The sequence below is a fragment of the Rutilus rutilus genome (genome assembly GCF_951802725.1).
Source record: "Rutilus rutilus genome assembly, chromosome: 10".
Taxonomy (NCBI): domain Eukaryota; kingdom Metazoa; phylum Chordata; class Actinopteri; order Cypriniformes; family Leuciscidae; genus Rutilus; species Rutilus rutilus.
Window position 1 is genome coordinate 657,501 of NC_140215.1, and position 17,500 is coordinate 675,000.

A 17,500-nucleotide genomic window follows, 5' to 3' on the forward strand; every position below is an offset into this window, starting at 1 on the left:
AAAATAGCCCCACATCATCACATAGCCTTCACCATACCTAGAGATTGGCATGGTTTTATTTCAGTTAGCCTAAAAGCTAGTTTGATTTGCATTGAGAGATGATCTTATGGAAAGTACCCCATGCAAATCTCTAGGTATGGTGAAGGCTATGTGATGATGTGGGGCTATTTTAATTCCAAAGGCCAAGGGAACTTTATCAGGATGCATAGTATCCTAAAAAAAAAATACTTAAAAATACTTAAAAATAAAAATCTGCCTGCCTCTATGGGAATTTAACATAGGGGTGTCCAGACTTATGCACCATGTATTTTAAGGAAGAACATTTATTTATTTACGATACATTATTCATTCACAAAGAAAATTGGTGTCCTTAAAGGTTGGATTTTTCCAAATTTTTTAAATTAAGGCATTAAGTTTAATTTCCAAAAGATGATTTTTTATTCCTCTTTTTAGTCAACTTTAGCATGGGTGTCTAAACTTATGCATAGCACTGTATATAATCATGTTTCTCTCGGTCCCTCAAAGTTGCGTTGGATTTTCTCCTCAGCGTAAAGGTTTAGAGGCCCATCTATCACTGTTTTCCATGTTCGTAGAGTTAGTTACTAGAGTAAATATATAGGCTTTAATCTGTGTGTTTTTTTATAATGGCGTGTGCTGATGTTTCGCGTGTGTTCGGCCAATCAGCGAACACTAACATCACTGTAGTTCCTATAGCGCTGGTTTAGACTGACTCTGAAGGAGGAGTAAATGAGTTCCTCCAAAAGGAGTTCCTAGAACTAAAATCATTCCTAGTTCCTGTGAACAAACACGCCAAAATCCGGGAACTTCCTCCAATAGTTCTGGGAACGGTGAAACGGTTCCTCCGGAGCGAAAGCCCCTGATGTTGTGCATTCAGTGTTTCTCTCAGTGCAGATGTTCGACGCTTCAGTGTGACGTTCCCTCCATCCGCTTCCCGAATACTGATTCTGTCCTCGCCGCACTGCACACACACACACACGCACACACACACACACTTGCGTATGCGAGAGACGCGAGCTTGAGTGAAGCTTCTGAAACATTAGCATGATGAAACATGCGTCAGCCTTCTGAAGTGACAAACACACACTAATGCTGCACTTTCTTTCCACTATTGATGAGATAAATCAGAGGATGAGGAAGAACTGCGTGTGCTTTGGCTTTTTCTGTTTGTCTATGAGCTTTGATGGAAAGAATAAGCCGATATACCATAATACGATATATTGCGATACTGAACATGCACAGTGTTATTATTGTGGGCTCTCCAGAGTACCGGGACTACTTCATTATTGCAAATTATGTAGATTTTTAGAATGCATTTTTGTTGCGTACATGTATCGTGTGAAACAGACGGTGTTTCGGTCTCGATTTCCAGCACAAACATCTAAACATTCTTAAATCGAGATTCATTTACTGGAGAAGAAGCAGAATAACTGAAGATATTAAGATATAAATGATCAAAATGAAGTGAGTTTGTGCTTAAAACGAGAACAGATTATCTGCCAACGGAGTCAGGAAGATAGTCTTAAAACAAGCTCATTTTTCTGACTCCACTGTCGGATACAAGACAAACATACTGAGGAAGAACATCATTTCTTGCCATTTTAATTTGGACTTCAACATGATTCTTGGTTATCGTTCATTTTCACAACTATAGACTTCATGCGCCAGAGAAACGAGTGATCAACAGCATCTGTAGAATATTGTCTATGAACTCTGTATATCTCGCTCTGTATATCTCTACGGTAGGGAAGCTTGTTTCCGCCACAGCATAAAACATTTTAAAAGATAATTGAGACTTTTTATCTCACAATTGCGAGTTTACATCTCACAATTCTGACTTTATTTCTCAGATTTGCGAGATATAAAGTCAGATTTGCGAGATATAAAGTCAGATTTGCGAGATATTAAGTCAGAATTACGTGATATAAAGTCGCAATTGGGTGTTATAAAGTCAGAATTTCAAGTATATTTCTCGCAATTGCGAGTTTATATCTCATAATTCTGACTTTATAACACACAATTGCGACTTTATATCACGTAATTCTGAGATAAAAAGTCAGAATTGTGAGATTAAAAAGTTGCAATTACCTTTTTTATTTTTCACTCTGTGGCGGAGACAAGCTTCCATACTATGGCATCGCTGTGGAGGAGTGATCAGCTGGTGAAGTGGATTTATTTACTAAAGAGTTAACGAAAGTTATCATGAGCACTGTAATGTTGAAAGCAGATGTCAGTAGATTTTAAAACGAGCCGTTTATTCATAAATACGTAAGATCGCAGTGAAAATACAGACCGGAAGAAAAGGGGCGGAGCCACGTAAGCTCTATACCGTGATAAAGCCTTCAGTAGTTATGGTGATATGAACATTTGGAACCATCACATGCCTGACTGATGGAAACATGAGCTTCTGAAAATACACTGGGAAATAAATTTCACTCCAAAATTGCTAATAAATTTCACAAACAATTAGAAAAACTCTAGAAAAAGGCTGAAATATTTTCTTGTAAATCTTCGAAAAATATTTTTTTAGCCGTTTGCATTCGTCTAGCGCATCTGTTGTGGTGAACTGACGTACACTAGATGGACGTGTTTGCTGTTGTGCTCAGCTGGTTAATGTGCTCCGGTTATTATATGATCTGTGTTATCTGAGTGTTCTGGTGACTGTGAAAGCGTCTGGTCTGTGTTGGTGTGTAATTATTATCCAGCAGAAGGAGTGTGTGTGTGTGTGTGTGTGTGTGTGTCACACGAGGGTTGTGGGTCTTCAGCCAGGGATTATTATGTAAGAGCGAAACACAACATTGTGCAGATCAGATGCAGGAAGATTCCCGTCGGGTCCGTCTTCTTCCCCGGCCGAGATGCGACTTCATCCTCGGGTGTGTAATAATCCATGCTTTCAACTCGTTATGAAAGATTTTCTTAATATTGAGTCAAAGTCATGTAAGAAGTCGCAGTTTATGAAATATTCTCATTGCATTTGCCAGATTTGTGTTTGTTTACTGCGGCGTGTGATGCTTCATCCGAGGGTTGCTCACTGTTAAGGGCACTAGAACGATACACACTGGTTGAGATTCATTCAGAAAAGAAATGTTAGTTATTAGAATTATTATTTGTTTAAAATACAGATTATTATTTTATTTCTAAAACTCCATCACAGTCTATTAATCATTGCGTATGTAATTTCAGGTGCAAATGATAATGTCACGACACTCAACACTCAACTGATAACCATTGCAATACTGTTGTTTAGCTTTTAATTTTGTAATATATATATATATTTATATTATACAGTGGATGCAAAGGATACTTGAGGCACGACACTTTAACACTGTATTTCATGCGCTGATCAATGTGGAGATTTTGGGATATTGGCCTTTCATAATGTTTCAGACTAGTGGAAATAAAACATGCAGATGCACTTTTAAGAGTTTATTTAATTCTATTTGCGGCTCAGTGCACATCTTTAAAGGCGGCGAGTTTGAGTAAAAAATCTCCACATTCACTAAACTTTACAGTTTCATTCATATCTATAATCTGAAGGTTTGATATTCGCCTGATTGTGAACACTTGAAGCCGTTGGGCCCTATTTTAACGATCTAAGCTCATGGTCTAAAGCGCAGGACGCAAGTTCACTCAGGGCGGGTCGGAATCCACTTTTGCTAGTTTAACGACGGGATAAATGGTCGGTGCTCCCGGCGCTGGTCTAAAAGGGTTGTCTCTATTCTCTTAGTGAGTAATGGGTGTGTTTTGGGATTTACGTGCGTTAAACCAATCAGAGTCTCATCTCCCATTCCCTTTAAATGCCAGTTGCGCTCGTGCCATGGCGGATTCGCTGTTTACATGACGGAATCTGATAGTGGAAAGACTGAACGCGTCTCCAGAGCGCAAACGGATCTGCTCGTGCGCGAGGTCAAAGTGCGCAAGCAGAACATCTACGGGACAAGCCGGATTCACCATATCTTTATGCACACAATAATAATCTTTTACATTGTAATCCTTTTAATTTTAATATTTGGCATGTGTGTGTGCTGCTGTGCGTCCCTGTGTGTGTATAAGCAGAGTGTGTGTGTATAAGCAGAGTGTAGCGCGTTGTGGACCCGCCTATAGGCACACATTAGTAATGCACTCTTTAAATAACAAAAAAAAATATTCCACCATTGACTTTAGAGCAGGTCTCAGTGGGTTTAAACATCGCGGCGCAGGACGTGAAAATGAAAACTGCGTCGGGCTGAAACTAGCAAAACACATTGCGCTGCATTGCTCCTGGTGTAAGATTGGGCCCTTTATGTCTAAAGCATTATGAAGGTATTCAGGATGTACATTTATAATGCATTATCTCTTCATAAATAGTTTATTTATGTTAAATATTTGCAGATTCCTTGTTACATCTGAAATTGGGTTGTTTGTCGTATGTTTTAATGCATTATCATTTCTAAGTGTGCAACAATGAATAGTTGAGTATTATAACTGCGCTTATAATTAATTCATGAAATCATGCAATGCATTAGAAGGTGCATAATTCTAAATACTCTTAATGCATTATATATAACGGCTCTAAGTGAAGGGTTTGAGTATGATGATGTCATACAGTCGTGCTGTGATTGGTTGTTGACTCTTCGTCCTGAAATAGAAGCAACATCTTTAAAATAAAGAAACTGAAAACTCTGGTGCTCAGCAGAACTGTGAACGCCCGGGGCTTTAGAGATCAGATCTGAATCTGTGTGTGTGTGTGTGTGTGTGAGAGCAGTGAATAATCTGCTGTCCGTCAGTGCGAGACAGTGCGTGTGTGTGTGTGCGAGTGTGTCCTGACAGACAGTGTGTGGGTGTGTGTGTGTGTGTGTGTCTTGACAGACAGTGTGTGGGTGTGTGTGTGTGTGTGTGTGTGTGTGTGTGTCTTGACAGACAGTGTGTGGGTGTGTGTGTGTGTGTGTGTGGGTGAGCTGAGGATTCATACGAACAGCTTTTGTGTCACGTGACTTTAAATCACAGCGGTCGCAAAACAAAGGATTTCTGTACGGTGCAGTCGAGTGTTTCTGCTCATAAGTGTGTGATTTATTAGTCTCCTCATACTGGGGTATTTAGCATGACGTCTGGACCTCGCTGAGTGCATTAGCGTCCGCTCGCTGTTTCAGCGCCGCTGGTTCCGGAAGGGTTTATTCATTCGTTTCTCCCGTAGGGATTTCAAACACGTCTTGGTTAAAGTGTCATAAGCCATGAACCGGATCAGTTTACGAGGAGAATCGGCAAACACTAGCGCTGTGCAACGACTGATCACATCCAAAATAAAAGTTTGTGTTTACATTATATGTGTGTGTGTACTGTGTAGAATTATTTCGTATAAAAATACACACATATGCGTGTCTATATTTAAGAAAAATGTGTTATTTATATACAATCTAATTTATTTCTTTATTTTAAAAAGAAAAAAAGAAAGAAAAAAAGAAAAAAGTTTTCAGTTTCTTTATTTTAAAGATGTTGCTTCTATTTCAGGACGAAGAGTCAACAACCAATCACAGCACGACTGTATGACATCATCATACTCAAACCCTTCACTTAGAGCCGTTATATATAATGCATTCAGTATTTAGAATTATGCACCTTCTAATGCATTGCATAATTTCATGAATTAATTATAAGCGCAGTTATAATACTCAACTATTCATTGTTGCAGACTTAGAAATGATAATGCATTAAAACATACGACAAACAACCAAATTCAGATGTAACAAGGAATCTGCAAATATTTAACATAAATAAACTATTCATGAAGAGATAATGCATTATAAATGTATACATGCAAATAATTCTTAAATATATACATGCATATGTGTGTTTTTAAATTTACAAAACACAAACTTTCATTTTGAATGCGATCAATCGTTGCACAGCACTAAATATCAGATGATACTGTGAAGTTCATTGAGGGAAAGAACTACAATCCCATGATGCATTGCAAACGGCATGATCACATTAAAAACCATGGAGAAATATAAAACTGCTCATTTAAAAATATCCATTATATGTAAAGACAGTATACTTTAAGCTTCTTGCTAAATATGCTTCTATATTCAAACATTTAAGTATTTAAGTGCTTCATGGGAGTGGGCGGAGCTAACGAGTTTTCTGCACAGCATCATGGGTAATGTAGTTTTTCACCACGAGTGTTGCCGTTAAACATGATTATTGTTAAACTAAGTTGAAATAATGCGAGCTGACGGCTTCAACTGAAGCGAAACCCATGGATTAACATCCTCGCCGCTCGCAGCACGGCTGACTTCAGAGATTTATACGTTATCGTTAAAAATCCGTTTTCCTGTGGAGAAAATAAATGGAGTTTTTACTTCCGCCCACAGTTCTTGTTTTTGCATGCTGTGTAAGTTTGGGATTTTCTGATAGTGTTAATTGCACAGATGGATCTCAGAGAACGAGCCGAATAAGGCGTTCTGCTCTTCAGAAGCGCTGGTGGTTCTGGACCTTGTTTGGAGTGTGTTCTGTAACTGAGGAGAGATGTGATCTGGGCCAGCTGGATCAGCGCTCCTTTAAATCCTGCAATCCGTCTCTATTACGGCAGAGAAGCGCTTATGATTGCAGTGTGGAGAGACTTTAACCAGGACATCTCTCAAACGTTAAGAGTCTGAACCGGTTTGGAAATGAAAATGAAATGTCTGTGCATTGGGTTTCTGCAATCATTTCACACAGTTCCAGTCATGAACACACACACCGTTTACATAAGAGACACACAGGCTGTGTTCCAAAACCTGCAGACGGCCTACGCTCACAACACACAATACTCGCTTTTATTGCAGAGATGCATTTATATTTACTTTTGACATGTTTTATGTTATATATTATGTATATATGTTAGAGTTATTAGAGTTATGAATGTGTAAAATAGTTTTTGCTGCAACATTTTCTGTGCCGTTTGCATGTTCTGTACTTTGTGGAAAATGAAGTAGCATGAACTGCCTTTTTAATGCATTTGGTCATTTTATTTCAATTATCAATTATGCATCAAGTTTCACAACACAAACTACTCGTTTTTATTTCATAGATGCATTTTTTACATATGTTTTGCTTAGGCTTTAGTTTGTAATTATAGTTAACTTATGGTCAACTATTGTTAAAATAGTTGCATGCCATTATTTAAATATTGTGTGTCGTTTGCATATACCCCACTTTCTCCTTTATAGATGCATTTGGTCATTTTATTGGAGTCTTGAGTGGTTCGCTCGGCTCTAACTTACACTAACTGCATTGAAATCAATTACGCCTCAAGTTTCGGTGCGTTCCTCTAATGCTCAGGCTTTGCTGTCTCTCTGTAGAGTTTAAAACGAGTTTGATTTGAGTTATGTGTGCGATAGACAGCTGGAGGAGTGATAAGAGCTTCTCACCTGGTTAATCTGATTGGTCAGGTAAGATGAGATGCTGTAATGCCTGGATGAGAGTCCATTAACCAGATGCATTGAGCTTTTGACTGGAATAATTCACATAACCATATAAAAGTGCAGTTATGAAGCGCTGACGCCAGATCAGATTAATAAAAGAGTTTCTCAGCACGAGTGAGTCAGAGAGGTCTGCGTGTTTGCTCGGGCGTTTAGTCACAATGCTGATCTGCTCTTTTGTGCGGTTGTCGCTCTGTGCGTTTGTGATTTGAGTGTCTTTTGTCTTGTGAATGTTTCCGATGAGTCCGTTGAATAACCATGTGACTCACCGTAAGACGACAGCCAGTGAAGTCATGAGTAATCATCATCATCATCATCATCATCATCATCATCATTGCAGCTCGTTTATGCTTTATTCACACTGGCAATTCTTATACATTTCATATAATGAGATATTCAAATCATTTCCATAAATATTGATAAAAATGTTTTCTTGCAGTTTTGCTGTAGAATTTCTCAATGTTCCTATTAATAAAATGGGGGTAAATGAAGTAATATCATGGTAAAACATGGTAACATTCAAAACTTCATTGTTCAAGAGTTCATACTGGTAATTCTCATATTGTATGTTCTTATAAATTTCATATAATGATATATTCAAATAACATTTCTCATAAATATTGATCAAATGTTTTCTTGCATCACAAGGGTTTTTGCTGGAGTTCTTGTAACATTTTAAATTTCAAAGAATTTCTAAAATATTCTTTGTAATAAAATGGGGTAAATTAAGTAATATGGTAAAAAAACAAAACATGGTAACATAAAAAAAAAAAAAAAGTGTTCACTCATTAATAAGTTACTGATCAGATACAATATGTTATGACTGTTTTAGAAGCTTACGTTTCATGCTAAAATGAATTGCGCAACGACACTATTTACATTTTCGGCGCGTCATCACAATATTCTGTCTTTTGCATATTTCATATTTTCCTGGAAAATTAGTTGCACCTGATAATCAGTCGAACTGTCTCAAAATAAGCACGTTGGTGTATTTTATTAATTATTACATTCAGAAATAATGTAAAATACAGTTAAATAAAATGAATACAGTATTTTAAAGATGTGTTTTAGATCCCCTCAGTCCTCAACAAATCCTAAACTAGAACACAAACATGAATTATAGTTGCATTTAGTTATAAATGACATTTATCATAAACACAAGCCTAAATGAGTTGGCATGTGAAATAAACTTGTAAACATGTTTTGAATGCTTGACATTAATTGTGTTATATTATTGTATGGCGTTTGAGATGATAATAATGCATTGATTCAACGTTGATTTAGCGTTTGTGACCGTCTTATCCCACTTTATTTCAGTTAAGTTGCTCCTAGTTTGTGCATTCATTTTTACAGTTTTCAGTCAATAGTTTCCATCATAGCTTTAGTTTAAATCAAACGGCCAGTCTTCAGTGACCCGCTGTCGAGTGTATCCGTATGAAACACACACACACACACACACACACACACACACACACACACACACACAGCGCTGGTCATCAGGGCTTTGGGAACCGGCCATCGATGACAGGTGGTCATTGCTGAAGTCAAGGCCGAGCGTTTCCTCCGTCACATATGTTTTTCCCAGGGTTAGAGTTATGGCACAAATCCATTCATATTTTTATCTGGAGCGCTCGCCTCACTGCGATCATCCAGCATTAACCTGGATCGTTCGGCCGGCACTGCATCAATGCTTTTAATATTCATGCATTTCTCCAGAGAGATTTGATTGTGTGACAGAATCAGCTGGAGAAAGCGTTGTGATATCTATTAGTTTTCATTTTTACTCTTTTCACATGTATGATCTTGTAGTAAAGCAACAGAATTCAGCTGATGAACATCATAGGTGTGCATATTGTATTTTAACTTCAACAATAACTTTATTCTAGATCTGCTGTAAAGCCAGAACAATCTCTGTTACTGTAATCTCCTGTTATCACTGTAGAGCTGCTGTGAAACTCTATATTGTATAAATGAAGGAGACTTGACTTGATTTTGTCCATACCTCCTTGAACTCTGTGTCGCAGCTTCTCAAGCGCATGAAACGCAAGCCTGTTTTTACAGATTTGTTTCTAACCCTGTGTGTAAGTGCGTTCAGAAGTCTCACACACGACCTCTCGCTCTCGCCGTGGCTTGAAAGATTAATTGTAGCTCTTCTCTGGAACATGTGTTGAGAATAATGGCTCTTCCTCACGCCTCCTCCAGCCCACGGCTTTAATTATCACGCACACACACACACACACACACACACTCACACTCACTGTATGATGATATAAAGACCGAGCAATCGTTGAGCATCTCGCACAGATTGCATTAGTGAAACGTGAGAGGATGTGATGTAAAGGCCATTTGCTGGTTACCTGAGCGTGAAGACAAACGTAATGCTATTAAACTCACAATAAAATCTTAGGTTGAGTGATAAAACACAGATAATGGCTTCACATTCAGACAAACGGCGGTGTTTTATTCAGAGGCAGATCATAACGGGAAGATTCGCACGCACTAATTCAAGAAAATGAAGAGCAAGCGATGAACATTAGACGTGTAAATTATGTTTTATGTGTTTTTATTGCAGGAAATGTTGTTTTGCACAAGTCTGCGTCTCATAAAGTTTCTGACAAGCTTTATTGCCATTCTTCATGAATGATGAATTAACGATGATTATTTCCACTGTAATTCTTTCATTCACACTCAGAATGATCTTGTCCTGGTGTTTACATGCACTCATCTCGTAAATGAAGTCATTCCAGCATGAACTGAGTGAATATTAACAGCTGACGTATAATAGAGACTGATCAGTAACAGGACTGAATATTCTCGGGGTTTGCTGTTGTTCTGTGGGCAGTATTGTGATGGTCTGTGTGTCCTGGTTTCATCTTCCCTCCTCAAGGAAAAAAATGATATTGCAATATTTAGTTTTTCTGTGAATATGAAAGAATACTCACTTGAATGGCTAAATTTAGAAAGAATCATTAATTCCAGAATGATTTTGTTGCCGAGTGCATCTGTGTTTAGAAAATAAAAATAATCCTAAAAAGCTGCAAACTTTCTTCTTGTATTGCGAACGATTGGGAAAAGCTTGTTCATGATCATGTGAACCAACTCAAACCTTTTTCAGTAAGCGTAAAAATTTAGTTTTTAAAAAACTCTTTACTTTTTGAGTTTTTCATCTGCCACATTCCCACTATTTTTTATTCATTCAGTATGACTTCAAAATATGATTTTTGTAGTGCTTATCAATAAAAATAAACAAAATGACAAATATGTTGCAATAATACTATTGTACTGCAAAATAAAAAATCAAGTATTTAATCATTATTTGGTAACACTTTACAATATTGTTCATTAGTTAATGTATTAACCAACATGAACTAACCATGAGCAATACATTTGTTACTGTATTTATTAATCTTTGTTAATGTTAGTTAATAATAATACAGCTGTTCATTGTTTGTTCGTGTTAATTCACAGTGCATTAACTAATGTTAACAAGATTTTAATAAAGGAGCTGGGGAGGAGGAGCTGGGGAGGTGGAGCTGGGGAGGTGGAGCTGGGGAGGAGGAGCTGGGGAGGTGGAGCTGGGGAGGAGGAGGTGGGGAGGAGGAGCTGGGGAGGTGGAGCTGGGGAGGTGGAGGTGGGGAGGAGGAGCTGGGGAGGAGCTGGGGAGGAGCTGGGGAGGAGGAGCTGGGGAGGAGGAGCTGGGGAGGTGGAGGTGGGGAGGTGGAGGTGGGGAGGTGGAGCTGGGGAGGAGGAGCTGGGGAGGAGGAGCTGGGGAGGTGGAGGTGGGGAGGTGGAGCTGGGGAGGAGCTGGGGAGGAGGAGCTGGGGAGGAGGAGCTGGGGAGGTGGAGGTGGGGAGGAGGAGCTGGGGAGGAGGAGCTGGGGAGGTGGAGCTGGGGAGGTGGAGCTGGGGAGGTGGAGGTGGGGAGGTGGAGCTGGGGAGGAGGAGCTGGGGAGGAGGAGCTGGGGAGGTGGAGCTGGGGAGGTGGAGCTGGGGAGGAGGATCTGGGGAGGTGGAGCTGGGGAGGAGGAGCTGGGGAGGTGGAGCTGGGGAGGAGGAGCTGGGGAGGAGGAGCTGGGGAGGTGGAGCTGGGGAGGTGGAGGTGGGGAGGTGGAGGTGGGGAGGTGGAGGTGGGGAGGTGGAGATGGGGAGGAGGAGCTGGGGAGGAGGAGCTGGGGAGGTGGAGGTGGGGAGGTGGAGCTGGGGAGGAGGAGCTGGGGAGGTGGAGCTGGGCAGGTGGAGCTGGGGAGGTGGAGCTGGGGAGGAGGAGCTGGGGAGGTGGAGCTGGGGAGGAGGAGCTGGGCAGGTGGAGCTGGGGAGGAGGAGCTGGGGAGGAGGAGCTGGGGAGGAGGAGCTGGGGAGGTGGAGCTGGGGAGGAGGAGCTGGGGAGGAGGAGCTGGGGAGGAGGAGCTGGGCAGGTGAAGCTGGGGAGGAGGAGCTGGGGAGGTGGAGCTGGGGAGGTGGAGCTGGGGAGGAGGACCTGGGGAGGTGGAGCTGGGGAGGTGGAGCTGGGCAGGTGGAGCTGGGGAGGAGGAGCTGGGCAGGAGGAGCTGGGGAGGAGGAGCTGGGCAGGAGGAGCTGGGGAGGAGGAGCTGGGGAGGTGGAGCTGGGGAGGAGGAGCTGGGGAGGTGGAGCTGGGGAGGAGGAGCTGGGGAGGAGGAGCTGGGCAGGTGGAGCTGGGGAGGAGGAGCTGGGGAGGAAGAGCTGGGGAGGTGGAGCTGGGGAGGTGGAGCTGGGGAGGTGGAGCTGGGGAGGAAGAGCTGGGGAGGTGGAGCTGGGGAGGAGGAGGGGTTCAGAGGAACTTCTGCAGGACCAAACACTCGACCAGACCGGGTAAATGCTGAGCAAGCTATCTCATTGGCTGAGGGATCAGCAGAGCCAATCAGCTTGTGCCATGCAGTAATGATTTTGATTGCATGTAAAGGACCGATCAGCCTGCGCCCTCTAGAGTTTCATGACTGAACTAGATATCTATGTATTGAAATCACAGTCTTCGTGTTATGACTGTTGCATTAATTAATCAAATTAATTTCAATAAATCATGCAGGCCTACTTGTGAAGGTTCAGACTGAGAGGTTTTAACAGCATCTATCCATTAAAATAAAATAAAAACTGTGCCTTTGTATCCAGTTATTCTCTACATATGACTGTAATAACTACTATTACAGTGTGTAACATTTGCAGCAATTTCTTCTTGAACCTTTTTGTACTACAAAGTCATTGTTCACCTCCCCCTAAATTACTGTTCCCGGAGACCTCGACAGCCGAGGACAATCATTTCCACAGGATTTTAATAGTATTGTGTCTGAATCACGACCGTCAAACCTCCCGTCTCAGATGTTGCTGTTATGAAAGAGGTCGATCAGAGTTGTGTAATCTGGACACCTGAGGGAAGAACTGCGTCTGTGAGCTTTCCTATAGTCCTACTCGTTTAAAGAGCTCATGTTCTTCATCTGTCTTCAGTGTGTAATGTGTGTTTATTCTCTATATCAGTGTCAGTGTTTCTGAACTCCTGAAACGCCTCCATTGTAGTCTTGAGTTTCTTCCGGGAACGAACACGTCTCAATATTCCTCATTATAATAATTCATGCGCAGAATAAAGGGGCGGGGCCTGGTTGAGTTAGTTAGTAGTGTGTTAAACTGGTGGTTATGGTAAGGGGCGGGGCATTTCCCAAACACACTCGAAGCGCTCGACCAATCACAACACACTACTGCAGCCGACCAATCAGAGCACAGTGTGCTTTTCAGAAGGAGGGGCTTCATAGAGACAGGAAGTAAACAGAGCGTTACTGACAGACTGGGTAGAGAGGAGCCGCAACAATGGAGAATATGAGGAGAATAATCAACATTCAAATCCTTTTTTTCTTTATAATAACGTGCACTGGATTAAATCATGAGAAATAAGGCCATGAACATGTATTAACCTTATAAATCCTACTGGATCATATTTGATATGCAAAATGCCTTTAAATGATCAAAACTTTGTTTGCACACAATCTCTCCAGTCCTGCTGTGTCTGACTGATAGTTTACACTGTTTTATCAGGTAAAAGTCTTTAATTGTACAGACGTCCTCCTTCAGCTCGTGCTTCACGTGTCTTTAAATCTGATTTTTATCAAGTAAACGTAAGAATAACTTTAATATTGTTAGCAATATTTCAACTGAACTGAGGTTTACTTAATTATCCATCAACATTTATTATAAAAATCATGAGTATCAAATATGATCATGTAAGAAGGATCGACTGATGGCAAGCCTTGAGAACCCAAGTGCAGCTTTATTGACAACAGAATCCAAAAGCATGAAACAAGACAAAAAGCTATGAGCATTTAAATATCATCTTACTAAGACATATTATTGATCGCTATTGATATTTATATACATTTTATGTAAGTGTCAGCTATACTGTTTAAAGATCTCATTGATTTACATTACAAGTATCAGAATTTCATATAAATCAACATCAAACTGCGTATTGTTGCTCAGTTTGAGGCTGTTTTTCCTCCATATTCTCACTATATGAGCCATAAATTATTGACAGATATTGATATCATATGCATTTTATGCAAGTAGTCTATGATATAAAAAAGAACATAAAACAACTTTTTTTAAAATATTTAAAATATTGAAAATAAGGTTTAATAACCTAGATGATTTATCTGACTGTTAGTCAGGCTTAAAGCAGTAAACTGTGAGTTCATGTTAACATGTGACTGATTATTTGTTCTCTGTTCCTCTGGTTCTCTCAGTCATCTCTCCCAGTCGAGCTCTCTGGAGGAGGTTCGTGTTGATGTGGAGAAGTTTGTCCCTCCAGCACCGAGAAAGGTTGAGATGAGACGCGACCCGGTTCTCGGCTTCGGCTTTGTGGCGGGCAGCGAGAAACCAGTGGTGGTTCGGTCCGTTACTCCAGGTATCCAGAAAACACACATCTGCACCAGTTCTTCTGTTTATTATCCCATAAATACAGTAAAACAGCAAACTCACGCATCTACACCAGTTCTTCTGCATTCATTCATATTACGCCGTCATTTCAGGCAACTTGAGCGTGATTAAATAATGTTATACCATGGTCTGGGTGAATACTCGATTCTGATTGGCTGCAGGGTGTCCATTAAAAAGTGCTAGATGACACCTAGTAAATAAACCGTCAGGTGTAACCAGGGAAACCAAGTTATTGTTTGTAAAAACTTTAGATTTCGATTGTAAAACTAATTAAAATATAAACTAATGTTTTAAAAAAAAAATTATTTGGCAAGTGACCATGAGCGGGTTAATGCCCTTCGAGGTGTCCATTGTCAGGTATTAATGGACTTCCGCTGCGCGTCGGACGGTTCACGCAGTCGTCCATTAATACCTGACAATGGACACCTCGTCGGGCATTAACCCTTACCTGTATTACAAATTAAAGTATCTAAATCAGAAGTACATTTATTGACCTTTTCTACCTTCACTTTCACTACTGTTCAAACGTTTGGGGTCGCTAAAGTCTCTTCTGCTCACCAAGACTGCATTTATTTGATCAAAAATACAGTAAAAATTGTGACATATTATTAGAATGTAAAACAGCTGTTTTCTAAGTGAATATATAGGAAAGTGTGTGTATGAGTGTGTGTACGAGTGTGTGTTTTTAACCCAGCGGGAACTTCAACCTGAATGCACACACACTGATGGGGACTCGTGTCACTGGACCTAAATTAAGGTCGCCATGAGGAAACAAGCTTATAAATTAAGCTTATAAGTTTTTTTGAAAATGTAAAAATGCAGAAAGTTTTGTGTGATGGATAGGTTTAGGGGTCATGTTAGTGTAAGGAGATAAAATACTGTATACAGTTTGAACAGTATAAAAACCATTACGTCTATGGAGGTCCTCATAAAACGTGTGTGTGTGTGTGTGCAGGAGGTCCTTCAGAAGGAAGACTGATCCCAGGAGACGAGATCGTGATGATAAATGATGAAGCCGTGAGTTCGGCTCCGAGGGAACGGGTCATTGATCTGGTCAGGTACTGAAAACCATCAAACCTGTAGTGTGCCGTTCCTCATCCCTCAAACCTGTAGTGTCTCGTTCCTCATCCCTCAAACCTGTAGTGTGCTGTTCCTCATCCCTCAAACCTCCTCAAACCTGTAGTGTGCCGTTCCTCATCCCTCAAACCTCCTCAAACCTGTAGTGTGTCGTTCCTCATCCCTCAAACCTGTAGTGTGTCGTTCCTCATCCCTCAAACCTGTAGTGTGCTGTTCCTCATCCCTCAAACCTGTAGTGTGTCGTTCCTCATCCCTCAAACCTGTAGTGTGCTGTTCCTCATCCCTCAAACCTGTAGTGTGTCGTTCCTCATCCCTCAAACCTGTAGTGTGCTGTTCCTCATCCCTCAAACCTCCTCAAACCTGTAGTGTGTCGTTCCTCATCCCTCAAACCTGTAGTGTGCTGTTCCTCATCCCTCAAACCTGTAGTGTGTCGTTCCTCATCCCTCAAACCTGTAGTGTGTCGTTCCTCATCCCTCAAACCTGTAGTGTGCTGTTCCTCATCCCTCAAACCTGTAGTGTGCTGTTCCTCATCCCTCAAACCTGTAGTGTGTCGTTCCTCATCCCTCAAACCTGTAGTGTGTTGTTCCTCATCCCTCAAACCTGTAGTGTGCTGTTCCTCATCCCTCAAACCTGTAGTGTGCCGTTCCTCATCCCTCAAACCTGTAGTGTGTCGTTCCTCATCCCTCAAACCTGTAGTGTGTCGTTCCTCATCCCTCAAACCTGTAGTGTGCTGTTCCTCATCCCTCAAACCTGTAGTGTGCTGTTCCTCATCCCTCAAACCTGTAGTGTGCCGTTCCTCATCCCTCAAACCTGTAGTGTGCCGTTCCTCATCCCTCAAACCTGTAGTGTGCCGTTCCTCATCCCTCAAACCTGTAGTGTGCCGTTCCTCATCCCTCAAACCTGTAGTGTGCTGTTCCTCATCCCTCAAACCTGTAGTGTGCTGTTCCTCATCCCTCAAACCTGTAGTGTGCCGTTCCTCATCCCTCAAACCTGTAGTGTGTCGTTCCTCATCCCTCAAACCTGTAGTGTGCTGTTCCTCATCCCTCAAACCTGTAGTGTGTCGTTCCTCATCCCTCAAACCTGTAGTGTGTTGTTCCTCATCCCTCAAACCTGTAGTGTGCTGTTCCTCATCCCTCAAACCTGTAGTGTGCTGTTCCTCATCCCTCAAACCTGATCCCTCAAACCTGTAGTGTGCTGTTCCTCATCCCTCAAACCTGTAGTGTGCTGTTCCTCATCCCTCAAACCTGTAGTGTGCCGTTCCTCATCCCTCAAACCTGTAGTGTGTCGTTCCTCATCCCTCAAACCTGTAGTGTGTCGTTCCTCATCCCTCAAACCTCCTCAAACCTGTAGTGTGTCGTTCCTCATCCCTCAAACCTGTAGTGTGCTGTTCCTCATCCCTCAAACCTGTAGTGTGTCGTTCCTCATCCCTCAAACCTGTAGTGTGTCGTTCCTCATCCCTCAAACCTGTAGTGTGTCGTTCCTCATCCCTCAAACCTCCTCAAACCTGTAGTGTGTCGTTCCTCATCCCTCAAACCTGTAGTGTGCTGTTCCTCATCCCTCAAACCTGTAGTGTGTCGTTCCTCATCCCTCAAACCTGTAGTGTGTCGTTCCTCATCCCTCAAACCTGTAGTGTGTCGTTCCTCATCCCTCAAACCTGTAGTGTGTCGTTCCTCATCCCTCAAACCTGTAGTGTGTCGTTCCTCATCCCTCAAACCTGTAGTGTGTCGTTCCTCATCCCTCAAACCTCCTCAAACCTGTAGTGTGTCGTTCCTCATCCCTCAAACCTGTAGTGTGTCGTTCCTCATCCCTCAAACCTCCTCAAACCTGTAGTGTGTCGTTCCTCATCCCTCAAACCTGTAGTGTGTCGTTCCTCATCCCTCAAACCTGTAGTGTGTCGTTCTTCATCCTGTGATTCAGTTTAAATCATCAGATGTTTCTGTCTACAGTCACCGTATAGAAAGTGTTTGACCTGTGGCTGAGATTTAAGGTTTTCAAGACCGAAGCTTCAGATTCTGGACGTGTTTTCAA

The 17,500-nt window shown here is 41.6% G+C and overlaps 1 protein-coding gene across 6 annotated transcripts in view; it reads left to right on the forward strand.

Moving 5' to 3' along the window:
• Positions 1 to 17,500, forward strand: part of frmpd4 (FERM and PDZ domain containing 4) — an 87,959-nt gene that overhangs the window by 49,248 nt on the left and 21,211 nt on the right. For 4 of the 6 annotated variants that reach the window (XM_084420391.1, XM_084420392.1, XM_084420393.1 and 1 more), the window contains 2 exons: positions 14,203 to 14,363; positions 15,351 to 15,453. In XM_084420391.1, coding sequence (XP_084276517.1) covers positions 14,203 to 14,363; positions 15,351 to 15,453 — 264 coding nt within the window. Of the gene's footprint in view, positions 1 to 2,828; positions 2,892 to 14,202; positions 14,364 to 15,350; positions 15,454 to 17,500 lie in introns of those variants that run through there. The other 2 variants (XM_084420394.1, XM_084420396.1) reach the window with 1 other exon arrangement.